This window comes from Pyrus communis, chromosome 10 (assembly GCF_041283825.1).
Source record: "Pyrus communis isolate YQ-2024b chromosome 10, ASM4128382v1, whole genome shotgun sequence".
NCBI classification, from domain to species: Eukaryota; Viridiplantae; Streptophyta; class Magnoliopsida; order Rosales; family Rosaceae; genus Pyrus; species Pyrus communis.
The window spans coordinates 22,573,337-22,588,535 of record NC_142574.1 but is presented as its reverse complement, the minus strand read 5'-3'; the positions used below and the strand labels follow the sequence as shown (position 1 = coordinate 22,588,535).

At 35.6% G+C, this 15,199-nt stretch overlaps 1 protein-coding gene and 2 pseudogenes across 1 annotated transcript; 1 reads left to right on the top strand and 2 right to left on the bottom strand.

The window, feature by feature from the left end:
- The first annotated feature begins 892 nt into the window (after nt 1-892).
- Nucleotides 893-2,081, top strand: LOC137728385 (MDIS1-interacting receptor like kinase 2 pseudogene; annotated as a pseudogene).
- Nucleotides 2,082-2,301: 220 nt separating this feature from the next.
- On the bottom strand, nt 2,302-3,227 carry LOC137728384 (putative carboxylesterase 13 pseudogene; annotated as a pseudogene).
- A 1,404-nt stretch (nt 3,228-4,631) lies between these two features.
- On the bottom strand, nt 4,632-7,230 carry LOC137729538 (2-hydroxy-palmitic acid dioxygenase MPO1-like). The gene has a single exon (XM_068468514.2). The coding sequence runs from the start codon at nt 5,964-5,966 to the stop codon at nt 5,373-5,375; it is 594 nt and encodes a 197-aa protein (XP_068324615.2). The 5' UTR covers nt 5,967-7,230; the 3' UTR covers nt 4,632-5,372.
- Nucleotides 7,231-15,199: the final 7,969 nt, after the last annotated feature.

Below are 15,199 nucleotides of genomic sequence, written 5' to 3'. Positions count from 1 at the left end.
ATTTGGAGTGCTACTATTACAAGGACGTGGTCGTTGTATCTTGAGAGACACGCGTCGATCAACCATGAGCACCGTAGTGGGGTGTAAACTTGTCTTAATGACAAAGTGTCCAACACTTGCCTTGACTGTATTTTCTAGGTTTTTTTAATCCATTATATCATGTTCATTTAACATTGGTTACTCACGTGCATGCATTAATTTTGATATATAATTGCATGAATTATTTCTTAAATTTTTATGTGATTTAATATGGCACTTAGACCCTAAATTTTTCCAACAGATATTCCATGGACTCTAGGCAAATTAACTAAGTTTCAGCTGTTTGATTTGTCCGATAACCACTTGACATGAGTGATGCCATGGAGTCTAGAAAAACTGACTCAGCTTCAGCTACTCTATTTGTCCGCTAACAACTTGACAGGAGAGATCTCATGGATTTTAGGTATGTTGTACCTCAAGCTTCTTACATTGTTTAATAAAAATATGACGGGTAATACCAACTCATCCGTTTCTCGCCGTAGACTTAACAGGTTTGGTCTACTTGGATCTCAGTAGCAATTCACTATCGGTTGCAATACCATCAGAATTGCGCATGCTCACAAGATTAGAGATTTTCAATGCCTCACGCAATCATCTTTCAGGTGAAATCCCATTAGCATTAGCTGACATGTTTACTTTAAGTAGCTATGACTTTTCGTACAATAACTTGACAGGGCCATTCCCAACTTCTGGAATTTTCAAAAAGGAGCCAAAAAATGCTTTTGTTGGTAACTATGGCTTGTGGAGTCAAGCAGACTAGCTGAATGTAATTCCAAAAGTAACAGCAACTATTCAAAAAAATGCTAACAAGAGTATAGTATATGTTATCCTTTATTTCTTTTGCTGTTTCATAATGGTTGCAACTGCCATTGCTTTCTTTCTTATGTTTCGTAAGAGGTCCAAGATCCTGCCTCAGGTAATCAAAACTTCTCAAAACTTTGAGAGTTTTGAATCAATAATATTGCAAGAGGAAGTAAAATTTACATTTGCGGAAGCTGTGAAGGTTGTAGATGACTTTCATGAGAAGTACTGCATTGGCAAAGGAGGGTTTGGAAAGGTTTACAAGGCAGGGTTCAAATCAGGCCAAGTTGTTGCAGTTAAGAGGATTAACATGTAAGACTCTAATGACATTCCAACAATCAATCTCCAAAGTTTTAAGAATGAAATCCGAACTTTGACAAATATTCGTCACCGCAACATCATTAGGTTATATGGCTTCTGTTCAAGGAAGGGCTGCATCTTCTTGCTTTATTACAATCATAATCTAATACTTGAAACCAACAAATTAGTTATTACAAGGAGTAGTCGATAAGTGTCTCAACTCAAAGAGAATTGTACGGAGTTACTGAACTTGGTTGGGGTTCAAGAGTCAAAATAGTGCGAGAACTAGCTCATGCACTTTCTTACCTGCACCATGACTGCTCACCACCAATTATGCACCGTGATGTAACCGTCAATAATGTATTGGTCGAGCAAGATTTGGATCCCCGACTCTCAAATTTTGGAACAACAAGACTATTGAGTATGGATTCATCCAACTGGACCAACATTGTTGGTTCGCTAGGCTACATGGCACCAGATAATGTAAAAATTTAATGTTCTATAATTTTTTTGGCCTATCTTTTGGTGATTGAGATGTGTAGAGGTGACATAATTTTTCTTTAGGGGCAGAGCTCATATATACTATGTAGGTCACGGATAAGTGTGATGCTTATAGTTTCAGAGTGGTAGCACTAGAAGTCATGTTGGGAAGGCACCCTGGGGACATGCTAGAGTCCCAACTATCGGAACCATCAACGTCAATGAATGAAAATGCAGAGCTGCTTATGAAAGATGTGTTAGATGTATGACTGGAGCCTCCAACCAATGAATTGGCAAAAACAATGATGCTTGTAATGAGTATAGCGTTGGCTTGTATACGTACACGTCCTGCACTGCGTCTGACAATGCTTTTTGTGGCACAAAATCTGTCAACTCAAAGTCTTCCTTGCCTTCCTGAACCATTTGGTATGCTTACTATCAACAAGCTATTGGCCCTATAAAAATAAAAGAAAATAGGGAATATGTAGCTCCAACTTCACATTAGAATTCTTACTACGTGCAGTCTATATCAAATAAGGAGAATCTGTGGAATTTTATTTCTTAATGTTTACAACAAACTTCATGAACAGTATTTGACATCTGCACCACCTTAATTACTAAATAGTGTTGCAAATTGTGTGGTCGAAAGATATAGTGTTTAACCTGTGGTCAAATCTAACATTAGAACACAAAGTTAAATATCACATATATGTGTGTGCGCGCGCGCGTGCGCGCATCTAACTCAGCCACAAAAACCATCACTTTCCCACACTCCAAATCTCCAAATTTTAGGATCCTTTTGCGGGTTGAAATGCGGGTCATCGGATCCAATACTCAAAAGGAAGGTAAAACGCCACAATGCAGCAATAAGCTCCCTTTTAGCTGCCGGGGCAGTGAGCTCTCCCCCAATTGGTTCTTCCCCCCAGAAATATGGATCGACCAACACAACCCCAATCAGCTTAACACCAACCTTCCCCTCAGAGCCTACTCTCCCTCCATGTGGTGGGCTATATTAGCTCCGGCGCTGTCCCCAACGAATAACACGCATTGTGAATCCGCATAGCTACTTAGCCAATCTTCATCTTCTTCTTCATCATCATTTTGCGTTCCATCAAAATGGGAAGCGACCATTTGATAGCAGCCCACGAATCGTCCTAGGCAGATGGGTGAGGGTGCCCCAGCGCAAGCCTGTACTAGACAGAAACGGCAACGCCATTGGAGTCGGGGGCTAAGGAGTTGAGGTGGTGATACGTGGGAGAAAAGGCGCTTTCAATGCAGAAACCTCCGCCGTGAAAGTAAACGAGAAGGACTTAGAAGGCCTCTAATTTATAGGCAATGGAGAAGGAGCAACTTCTACCTTATCGCTGAGCTGCAACATGAGTAGATTGATCATTTGGCTAACCATGACTGTAATTCTTGGTAGGTGGTTTTCAACTGTGTCTTGTGGCGTTTCGTATGATCGCATTAGTGACATCAACGGATATTATGTGCTTAGGTATTTAATGGGGCTAAATATTCTCAGGTTCTAGTTGTCTGCCTGGCAGATGCGCTTCGAAGAGAACTTTGTCCAAGCCTTCAAATGGGTTATAGAAAAATGAGACCGTCATCCGAGCCGTGGTTTTGGGCTTCAAAGTTGGTGGCCCGAAGTCGTATGACTTTTGTGTAAATAAAAATGGATAAGGTTGATAGCATGTCTCATTTTTGTTTATGATCCAAACAATATATATATATATATATATATATATATATATGCACAAAGGAATCCCTATTTTTTGAAAAAAAAAATTGGTATTAGGTGTGGGGCTTACTCCACATCGAATTTCAACGATCTGAACCGTTTATTTTGTAAGTCTCGATTCATAGATCATTCTTGCAAAAATTCAATTCAATCCGAAACTATTTGCCTGTTTAATTATCAAGATCAAATTTCATTGTGTAATATATAACAAAGTATTTTATTTCTTTGAACCCAATTAGATATCTTAAATATTTCTGATTTAACTAATATTTTATAAAAATAATCTATAAAGTACAACTTAAAAAATAAAAAATTCGGATCGTTAATACATAAAAGAGAGCGAACGTAGACCTTATCTATCTTTCATAAAGTAAGAAGACAAAATACAATAGAAAAGGGGACATAAAACCTGGTTGCAAGAAAGCATTCTGCTTCACCGAAGAACCTGTTGAGGTAAATTTATACATATCATAATATCTTTAACACAAGACACTGTATTGTCTGCGTACGTGTGCCATGTCAGTATTTTTCAGAGACAGATTGTCTGCCCTCTTGTTTGGATGTCCTTCCTATTTATTCTTATTTGTGAGGTCACAGTTAAGTTACGTCAACATTTTATATTCCTATTGTTTTTTTTCTTATTATCTCTATAAAAATATCAATATAAAATATTAATTTGGCTTAACTGTGATCGCATAAAATAGAAGAAGATGGAAGAGCACCCAAATAGAAGGCAGATAATTTACCTCCGTATTTTTCAGCATCCGGGTCAAGTGTTAATTTCTTATTATTTTACAGTTTAACAGTAATTAAGATGGACGGCCCAGTTATTCACTTCATTATTTGATTTGCTTTTGCCAACAACTGCACTCATTGAAACGCGTAGAACAAATGATGGCCTTGCATGCCAACACCAACCTAATATGGACCCACAATGGCAATTATGCATACGTTTGGACAAAAAGCAAAAGAGGAAGGTAGATTCAATTATGCAATCCATCGCCAGCAGCTTGCTTTTTGATGAATTAACTTGTGAATTGTACAACATGCAACTTTATATGAACATTTAATAAATCTTCGTCCAAAAAATGAAAACAATTTTAGTGAATTAATTAGTTGTTAGGCACATGTCGTTTAACACATTAGATGTCTACACATATGGTCTAAATAAGTAGTCTCCTTGTATTTTTCATTTTAAATTGAAAGTAAACATCTGAAGAAACCGAACCATATCTGGCAAGAGAATTAAAATTTCAAGTAGCATCGAAACATATTAACACCAAAAGAGTACATTCATAAAGTTAATAAAGCATAATTAGTGCAAATTAGATATACTTAACAACAAGCATAGTCCAAAAGAAAATACAACACAATTGCCAAAAAATAGCAATCCCACAACAACAAAAGCCCAAGACCCAAAAGGCTGCTGCCTCCACTACAACAGCTGCACTGCCATCGTGGATCCGCCACGACCATCAAGAAGAAGAATTCACAAACAAGCTGGATAAATGAAATACGGGAGTGAACGAGCCACCCACGTAAAAAGCGTCCTTATAATCTTATCAAATAGTTCTAAAAATACTTTAACAATCAAACTCCAAAGTGAGCTACCGATGGGAGACACGCGATGGGCCGAGTAGTCAAGGTCGGCGGTGGAGGACTGACGATGAGGAGAAGCAGTGGAGGAAGAAAGGGGCATAAAAGCTCAGATATGAAACAAGCTCAGTCAGGTTGAGACAAACTCAAGAAAACTAGACATGCAGGAGGATTCCCGGAAAAAATAAAGAGAGGGGACGGAAAGGAGTGGGGCTGGAAAGAAATAAGAGGAAGGGGGGCAGAAGGAGGAGGAATTAAGGGAGGGGTAGCGGGCTGGAGAGGAGAAGGAAAGGGGGAAGGTCAAAGGGTTGACCCCAATTAAAGGAAGGAGTCGGGCGAAGAGCAGGGAATTTGGGGTGTTTTCTGTGCGAGAGAGAAAGGGGCTCCGGCTCCATTTCACTACATTTCATTAGGCTAATCAGGAGATTTTCTTTTGATTCTTGATCACCTTCCACGATTTGATATCAGCTTCAATCTTTTCTTTCACGCTCTTATTAAACCCTGGATAGGGTTCATAGCCAAAGGCTGATTGAAGAAACTCAAGCAACACATAGTACGGCTCCATAAATCCTTCAAAAAAGCCGTCTGCAAGGCCTGGTATTCGTTTCTCAAAAACACCATGGCCTATGAGCAGTGCAGGCCAGCAGAAAGCCTGAACAGCAAGAACAAGCTTCCATGACTTAGCAAACCCTAGGCCACTAGCAAGAACACTGGCTCCAACCCTGGTGAGAAACAATAGCAAACCTGCCAAGGACCCAGCTTTCTTGTCCAATTTGACACAAAAGATAGCATAAATCAAAGTCAAAACCAACCCAACATTCAATTCGAAACCGTGATAGTTTAACCCAGATGGGATATTATAGAGAGGTGGTGTGAAGTGGAGAAGAACATCAACAGTGAAGATTAATGGCCACACTAAGAAAGTGTGTAGCAAAACGTTAACCGGGTTGCTGTGATATGCTCTATAGAAGGCGAAGTGTCTTTCAAGATCAAACAATCCAGTCCTCCCCATGGAAATTTTCTTACTAAGTTAAATTGGTTTTTGTTCGATGAAGGTGTAGGTGTTCCTAGCTAATATAGGTAACTAGACTGAAAGAAAATGAATTAAATTGGACATAAGCCTGAAAATACAGTTGTGGAAAGTGTTCCTGGTAGGTGATAGGGTATGCAAGGTCAAGGTTATGACACTTGTCATTTGATGATTGTTATATTTGTTAGTAGAACAGGATATAGGCTTTTGTAGGTACTGGTGTATTAAAATATCCTACTGTATTTTATTAGATTTTGAGTGCTAATTCATATTATGATATTAACATGGTATAATGCATCATATGATAGTATATTATTGAGGTATCATCATAATATTAATTAGCAAATTTTACAAGGGATTTATGTATGCTCTTTTTCACTGGAAATAAATTTTCAAGTTTACTATGCGGATAACATAAATTAAGTACTATGGAACAATCTAATACTATAAAGAAATTGAGGTCACTATAAAACTAATTGATGATATGATAAGTAGTTAAACTACTTACAAGCATATACAAGATCTATTATTTCTTTGACATGGAATTCATAGTGTTAATAATTGTTAAATTGTCAAACTTGTTTCAAGTCATTGAGAATGACCTATATAGATTAAACTGCAGGGTATTGAGTTGAAGAGACCAAATAAAATCAGCACGTTATTGCGGAGGACTATACTACCATATTGGGAGTGATAAAAACATAGGGAAATTATACAAACCTAACTTGGGCCATCCCCAAGTAAAGGCACCCTTAAACACTATAAATGCACGATAAATGGGTTCTCCTTTGGTGGAATTTTGTGGGCGTAGACAATTTAGATTTCAAAGAATTTTAATAGACTTTTTTAAGTGAAGGATTTCATAAAATTATGTGCTATTTTTGTCAAACGTTTTCTGGGCAATTATATAGAGCATTCACACAAAGAAATGCCTCTCCATTACATCTCTAGTTCACATACAAATCTTGATTTCGAAAACCCGACAAGAACAAATCGATACAACTAGACAGAGAGAGAAAGAAATGAAAAATTACTAGTAGAAGCACATTCAATATTAGAAGCACAACACCAGCTACAAACCGAGCAAAATCAACAACAAAACCTTCATACTTTTTACCCAACAAAAAACCTCATACTGTTCACAAATAGTTTTTGAAATCAAAGGAGAAAAACCCACAAACCATAATCTTCAGAAAAATCACCCATAACAACAACAAAAAAAAAAAAAAAAAAAAAACAAAAAAAAAAAAAAGGAAATTGACCACTTAACAGATGCATACCAAGAAAGAGTGGGACCCAAGAACACAATGAAGAAGAAAAGTCTCAGAGTTCAATTTGGTGCTTATATTGGCTTGGGAGATAAAAGTCAAATTGAAGCTTGAAAAGAAATCCTAGGGGGGAGATGAGATTCTTTGTAGCCTTTTTTATGCATAAAATTCACTTCCAAATTACACAAAATCATTTACTTACATTACGTTTGGATGAAAGAAATAAACTTGAAATTTGGATAAAAGTCAGAATTTATAAATTGACATGCACAAATTCCTTTGTTTGAATTTATAAACATAGAAATTTAGAATTTCCGCGTGAAAAAAAACTTGGAATTTGGAACCTCCAATTCCCAAGTTTAAATTTCATGTAAATATAATATGTGTCATTTCCCAATTTCTATGATTGAGAGAGTTTAAAAATAACAAATTTCGTATTCAATTCCATTGTTCTTTTAGGTTAAGCAAACAAGAAAATTCACAAATCTAGAAAGTAAAATCCCGTCATTTTAAAATTCTTTAGTAATCTTAAATTTCTTCATCCAAACATAGTGTTAAAGAAATCCCTCAAATTTTATGACATTTTGAATACCTACAGATTTGAATTGACTTTTTAAAATCCTAATCGACTACCGCTGGATTTGAATATATTCTTCAAAATCCTCTTAAATCTTAAGTTGACTACACCATGATTTCAAAGTCTTTTAAATTCCTCTTTTAAAACTTGATTGACTATACCTGAATTTTAAAGTCATATAAAATCCTATAAAATCTTGAATTTACTACACTCCCTTAGACTATCTCCAACAATGGTGAAGCCATAAATAGTCGAGCGGAGGGGCGGAATTTGAAATTGTAAAAGGTCCCAAAAAATTGTAGACAATCAAATCCTTTTAGATAGTAGGCAATATTAATGTTGTTATAATCAAGGTTGAAGGTTCTACAAAATGCTAGACGCTAGTCGAACGGTGAACTGAAGTCTAGCACCTAGGCAGATTTGAGTAAATTTATTATATATCATCTAACGCCTAGGCGGGAACTCAGAACTATTTGAGTAAACTTATTATGTATATATCATGTACATAAGTGTTTTACACCTTAAAAAAGTATGCTTGTATTGAAGCTTCAAATTTATTTTTAATTAAGCTTATTATTTAACACATAACATTCAAAAATACACTTCTTACAGTGAGTTACTGTTTTTTTTTTAATTTTTTTTAATAAAACTCTAAACTCTAGATTAATAAAATTAATGCTCTGACATCTTTTGTTATTATTAAAAAATAATTATAAAAAAAATAAGAAAACAATCATAAGTGGCTTGCAGCTATATTTTCATTGGTAGCCACAACAAAAATGAAACTGTGCGTTTCAACTTAAATAGCTGGCCGCCTTCTTCTTCCTCGCGAATCATTTGAACCGCCGTTTCTGCAATAGTTGCAGCTTCGGCTCGTACCGAAAATGCCCATATTTCGTCTTATTTCTTTGTTATTCGCCAATAGTACCTGGGATTTAAAAAAAAAAAAAAAAAAAAAGGCCTATGCGCAACGGATGCTGTACAGTAGCAGAGGAACCAGTGGGAGTTTGCAGGTTTTCTGACCGACTAGAAGGGCAGTTACCTGCTCCTAGGCTTCTTTTTCGGCGAGAAGAGGGGTGACCGCCCCTTCTTGCTGCTCTTCAACTTCACCCATGATCTCCAACCGATGGGATAAAACTTAAAATATAAGCTTTAAAACCCCCTTAAACTCATCTCTAACCATTGAGCTAAAATAAGCCCTAGGGAGAAAATATATCTCTGGACTAAATTCCCCTAGGATTTAAGCTTGACTTAAATTATTTTGAACCCACCAAACTGCCATATTTTAATTTTTTTTTGTTTTGTTTTTACTTGTAATCCAACGGCTATGATCAAATGAGATCAAATCTAACGGTAAAAAAAGAGATTTGAAGCACAAAATTAAATCTAACATCTAAAATAATTTTAAAAAAAAAGTATTTCAATCAAACTTCGTTTAAAACTTTATAAATACCTATGTATTTGAATAATTTTTAATTACTTATTGGAATTTAAATATTTTTATATTGAAATGTTCGTAAAATTGAATTAGGATGATCTATGTGACAACCCGTCCCTAATTTTACGTTTTATAAATTTTAAAAGCGTGAACTGACGAAAATGCCCTGGAGGCAAGGATTTTGACTTCCGTTGGGCATTGTTTAGAAAGATGTATGAGTCATTCTTTTGGAGTATTTGCGTAGTAATCATTGCCATGAACATACAGGCGAAAGCCGTTTGCGAGTCCAAATTATAATGGTATAGTTACGAGCGTTTGAAATTGGTTATTTAAAGTTTAGTTATAAATTATTTGAACTCCCACCTTGTGGGAAAGAAAGCCCAATCAGTTTTAAGCAAAGAATAAGGGACCAATCAAATTAAGGGAGGACCAATCAGAAATGAGGAAAAAGAAAGGAAAAAAAAAAAGAAAGAGAGAAGGGAAGCTCCAGCCTTCCCGTCGATCCATACACTCGCGCACCACCCGACCCAAATCCGGCAAATTTCTGCCATTTTTCTTGTTGATCTCCTCCATCCAACACCTGCAAATCACTCATGTGGCCTCCTATCCACCATCTCAACCCAAAAACAGAGAGTTTTGGTTCCAATTTCGTGAAGTCCGACGTACGGCTCTTGGGTACTAGGTGGCTATCCACCCATTTCTAAAACACTTACCTTCAATCACCACCACCAAAACACTTCTTTGGAGGTCAGGAACAAATCCCAAACAGTTTTAGGGGCGGTGATGTTGCGGATTGATCGAATTGAAGAACACCAAAATTCTAGGGTTCAGGCAAGTTCTTGGCATTTGAAGCTTTTCCTGGCCAAATTAGACTTGGCCACAAGTATGAAACTTGCTCTACTCGTTGAGATCTTCATTTCTGTAAAATTTGAGAATTTTTTTGGAGATAGTTGAATTTTCCGGCGAATCTGGGTGGTTGACCGTCGTGTGCGGCGACGCGTAACTCGAGTCATCCCTTGACCTTTCTAAGCTAAGTTTGACACCTCAATTCCATAGGTGAATTTTGATTGATGAAATCTCATCGTTTGGACATAGTTTTGATAAAGATCGCTACTTGAACATTATGTGAATTGACGATCCAACCGTTGGATCGTCACCAAACTTTAATATAATATAGTACGTAATATTTGAGGATATTAGAAACTTATGAATTGGAAATCTGACATACAGATCTTCCCGAATTAGATTTGTAAATTCGTAAAATAAGACGCTGACCGCCACTTGAATTGGCAATTGACAGAGATCCAACCGTTGGATTGTAATGAAACTTTAGTATGATGTTTTAGAAGCACAATGTGGATCTTTGGAATTACAAAACTGAAATCCGAGATGCGGATCTTCCGGATTGAGCTACATAGGGTTATGGACCTTATCGTTGATCTTTGACTGACGGTTGACTTTTGGTCAATGAGTCTCAAATCATTCTAGAACTTCCTTGGGATGTGTTTTATGTAAGTTACATGTTCTATTGATAAGAGTTCTGAGACATGACTGAATAATTGTTCTAGGTGAAGATCGTTCGTGATGTCTCGATTTTCGTGTTAGAGAATCGTAGCGCGGACCTCAGGTAAGTGGGTCTTTCCCTTTTTATCATATATGTATGGTTGATAATTCCACATACGCTTTTAAATTGATTTATGCATTTTATGCCATGTCATATATACATATTTATATAATCTAAAATACTATGATATGGTTGAGTTTTATATTGCATTATGGCATGTCCATATGCATATTACCTACATTTAATTGTTGTGAATGCTTTGAAGTGCTAAGGTGAACGCAGGACGCGTAGGTAAGTTCAACTGAGTTTATGCTGTTATTCGAAATGATTGATTGATGGCATTACTATATTTATGTTTTTTGCAACTTCGACACTGTCGTACATGTTGCAATGATAGGCAACTCCGGCATTGTCGTACAAGTTGCAATAATAGGCAACTCCGACACTGTCGTATAGGTTGCAATAGGCAACTTTGACTTATGTGTTATCATAGATTGATTTATGAGTCATACAGGTTGCGTTAGGCAATTCCGACTCGTGGGTTATCATAGATTGATGAGCACCTGATTTTATTATTCTGTTGTCGATTTGTAGTGATTTTGGATTATTCTTGGATTTAATATTGATTTACACTTGACTTCATACTTATATGTAGTATGATTTCCTGGAAACTATACAAGTAGTATAGCAAGGGGTTATACAGTTTAGAAGGTCTTTATTAAAGCTTTATACTCAAGCTTACTCACTCTTGTTTTTTTTATCTCTCTAGGTTCTAGTAGCAAAGTTTTCGTATCGACGAGGATTCGTGGCAAGTCTTGGTATTGGAGATTACCTTTGACGGTATGATTTTCAATCCACTCTACTGTATCTTATTTATGCTCTGACGTCACAGGTGAAATGAGTTCATTCTCGCTCACAGCGCACTCTCGTGTTTAGGCACTTTTAGGTTTAAATTTATTCCACATCACCACACTTTATGGCTTCATAACCTTCCAGATGTCGGCTAGCACAACTCGATTTGGAGTCTTAGTGGACAATCCTGGTTGAGATGTGTCAATCTACATAAATCATTTTTTAAGGCTTTTTAGCCAAAATGATCTTCGAAATTTTCATAACACATAACTTTGGTCATTGAGATTTAAAATCAATAGAGTGGTCCTTGAGATTGTCCATCATCCATTATTATGGTCATTCCATTAAAAAACTTCGATAAGTGATCCCTGAGATTTGCATAATACATAACTTCGGTCCCTAAGATTGTCCTACATCCATTATTTTGGTTCTTTCATTAAAAAGCTCAAGAACCACTTAACGAAGTTTTTTAACAGAATGACCAAAATAATGAATGATGGACAATCTCAGATACCACTTCTGTTGATTTTAAAAATTCAGTGACCAAAGTTATGTATTATGCAAATCTAAGGAACCATTTTGATTAAAAAAACCTATTTTTTTAAAAGTTACCCAAAGATCGAAGATGATCGTGTTGAGTCATTGCTGCAAAGTGAGAAATATTCACCGCATCATCGCCATTCTTACTGCCTTGTCTCAACCATCCTGCACCCGCATCAAATCCATCTTCGCCGCACCGCACCTGACGTCGATTCACTTTCTGTAACTTTACTCGCAGCTACAAGTCGAACCCGGCTGCATCTGCAACCGTTGAATCTGCATCTCGTCGACCACTTGCACCGCTCAAACCCGCATGTTTTCTACGAAGCTTAGACCGGAGAACCACTCCGATTGAGTTCGTTTCCGCCTGACTCCACTAGAATCTTATAGCGTCGATCCACCACCGTTGTTCGAATCAACCCTCTGCACTCCCTTCCGCAACCTATCTGCATCACCGCCGCATTTGTCATTTGTCTTCATCGAAGAGCAGATAAAACATGGAAAAAAGAGAAGAAAGAAGAGAAAAGAAAAAAAATAAAGAAGTTAGTTTAAATGTCACCACGTGTTAACCTAAGAAAGTATCCACATGTCAATTAATTGGCTCAGTATTTGACATTGCAACGAATTCGTAATTTAATATAGGAGATTACAATGTTTAAAAAAATAAGGTATGAATTTGTTATAAGATCCAAAATTGAAGTGGTAAAATATAATTTATCCATTAATTTACGGGGAAAAAATGTAAATTCCTTTTTTCCTTTACATAAACAATTATGATTATTATGCTATTTCAAATGAATAAACAAAAAAAAAAATCACCATAAATAATAGGAATTGTGGTAAAGGAGAAAAACTTGTGTTCAGTAATTATTTCCCACAAAGTTATGTATACGTTGAAAAATATTTATATATGCCACAGACAAGTGAGATTAATATATATTGGTTTGAAAGATAATATGAAAAGAGATCCTCTTCGAATCTCTTCCATCAAGGGCACTGGTTGAAATGATCTAGGCTTTTCAAATTTTATCTAACGGCTAAAATTTATTACAGCTTTTATGAGGTCAAAATAGGTGAGTTGTTGGATGAAATTTGAAAGGTTCAGATCACTTGATCCGGTGATCTTAATAGAAGAGATCCAGATATGATCTATGGTACCTTTAATTATAAAAAAAAAGGTACTGAACCTTTTAATTTGAATGTTAGTACTGCATTAATTGCAATAACCTCCAAGTTTAGTTTTCTACCTTAATAGTATGACCTTTATATCATAAAGGCAACGTTGTTATAGTAATACCAACCTCATTTTGTGTAATTAATTATAACATTATAATCATTAGGTAACCTTGAATTGTAAATTTGAACGATTCTAATGTAACCTTATGTAACCTTACCTCAGATGTTGAATGTTAACATCTTGTTGTAACACCATTAAGATGCAGTGTAATTTTATGATGTTCCCAAGTGATAACCTACGTCCGTTATGTAATTGGACGTCAGTGGGGTAATCATAAATGTTGTTATTTTAATTCAGTCACATCCAAGTATAACAACTTACCTTTAGACTGTAATAGACTATTACATACTCAATAAAACTATCAACCTTGTTATAGTAATACTAACGTTATTGTGTATTATTAACTATAATTTTATAGTACTAATGTTCAAATTAAATAATAATGACATCTTTTTTTACCATATGTATAGTTGACTCCTTGCAATTCGTGATGCAATGTGTTTTTAAATATAGAAAGTTTTGAATGCATAATGACTTTTTTTGAAAGGCTAATAACAACAACTTAAATAATATGGGTTCATAAGTAGAATGGTGGTAAAAACTAGAAAAAATGGTAATAACAACACCTTAAGTAATGTGACTTTTATAAGAATATGGTTTCAGAAAGGGTTTAAGACTTTTATAAGAATATGGTTTCAAAAGAAATAGGGTTGTGCGAAAAAACTAGAAAGTGGAAATAACTTTTAATTATTGATTGTTAGTTTACACACACAGTTGCTGAGTCCACGTGATGTCGTGGATTTCAAAACTACATTAAACGTGTAAAAAGTTTTTAAAAAAAATATGTGCCAAAGAGTAGCGTCTATATAATATATTACATAAGAAAATTAAGGATGCTGATAAATTACACGACAAAAATCTGGATGCTAGTATGAGATACTCAGAGAGTCCTATTTGCATTCATATATTAAATGACAAAAATGGGGGATGTTAATATGTCATCCTCAGACCAACTCTAATGGTGGGCTAAAAGCCAAATTACCTCCCAAAATTTCCCCCCAAACCCACTCCAACTCAAGGGAAAATTTGGGCTAAATGCTAAATGCTAAACCAATGCCAAATTCCCCCCAAAATTTAGCCCAGAAATCGGAGTGGACTCCATCCAATATTTATCGGAATTAAAATTTTTTTTTAGATTAAAATGTTCATAAAATTAATTTACGATAGTCTACATATTTATTATTTAAAAAAAAAAATTAATTTAACAAAAAAAATAGCCTAAGTTCATTCTTTAATAATCATGGGCTAAAATTTTAGGCTAGAACGGTTGGAGCAGAAAAACTATTTCTGGGCAAAAAGCTAAATTTTCCGGGCTAAAATATTTGGCTTTTAGCCCAACTATTGGAGATGGTCTTAGGGATTGTTTTTCAAAAGCTATGGTCTATCTCAGGGAATCTTTTATGTCTAAAACTGTAAAAAACTCAAAAAGTAAGGTTTGTTCCACCAAAAACATCCATATGCGTAACTCCGCTAATGGTATCTCCTTCATCTTGTATAACAATGATGAACTGAAAATAAATAAATAAATTATTAAAAACAAAATTCAATCACTTATGAATTGAATGAACCTAAATTGTATATGAATAAATTGGATGACAAATGATACCAAGATGAAGGCAACCTTGTGCCATATTTATGTATGTTAAATTTCATTTCCAGCCACATAAAAATTTGACAAA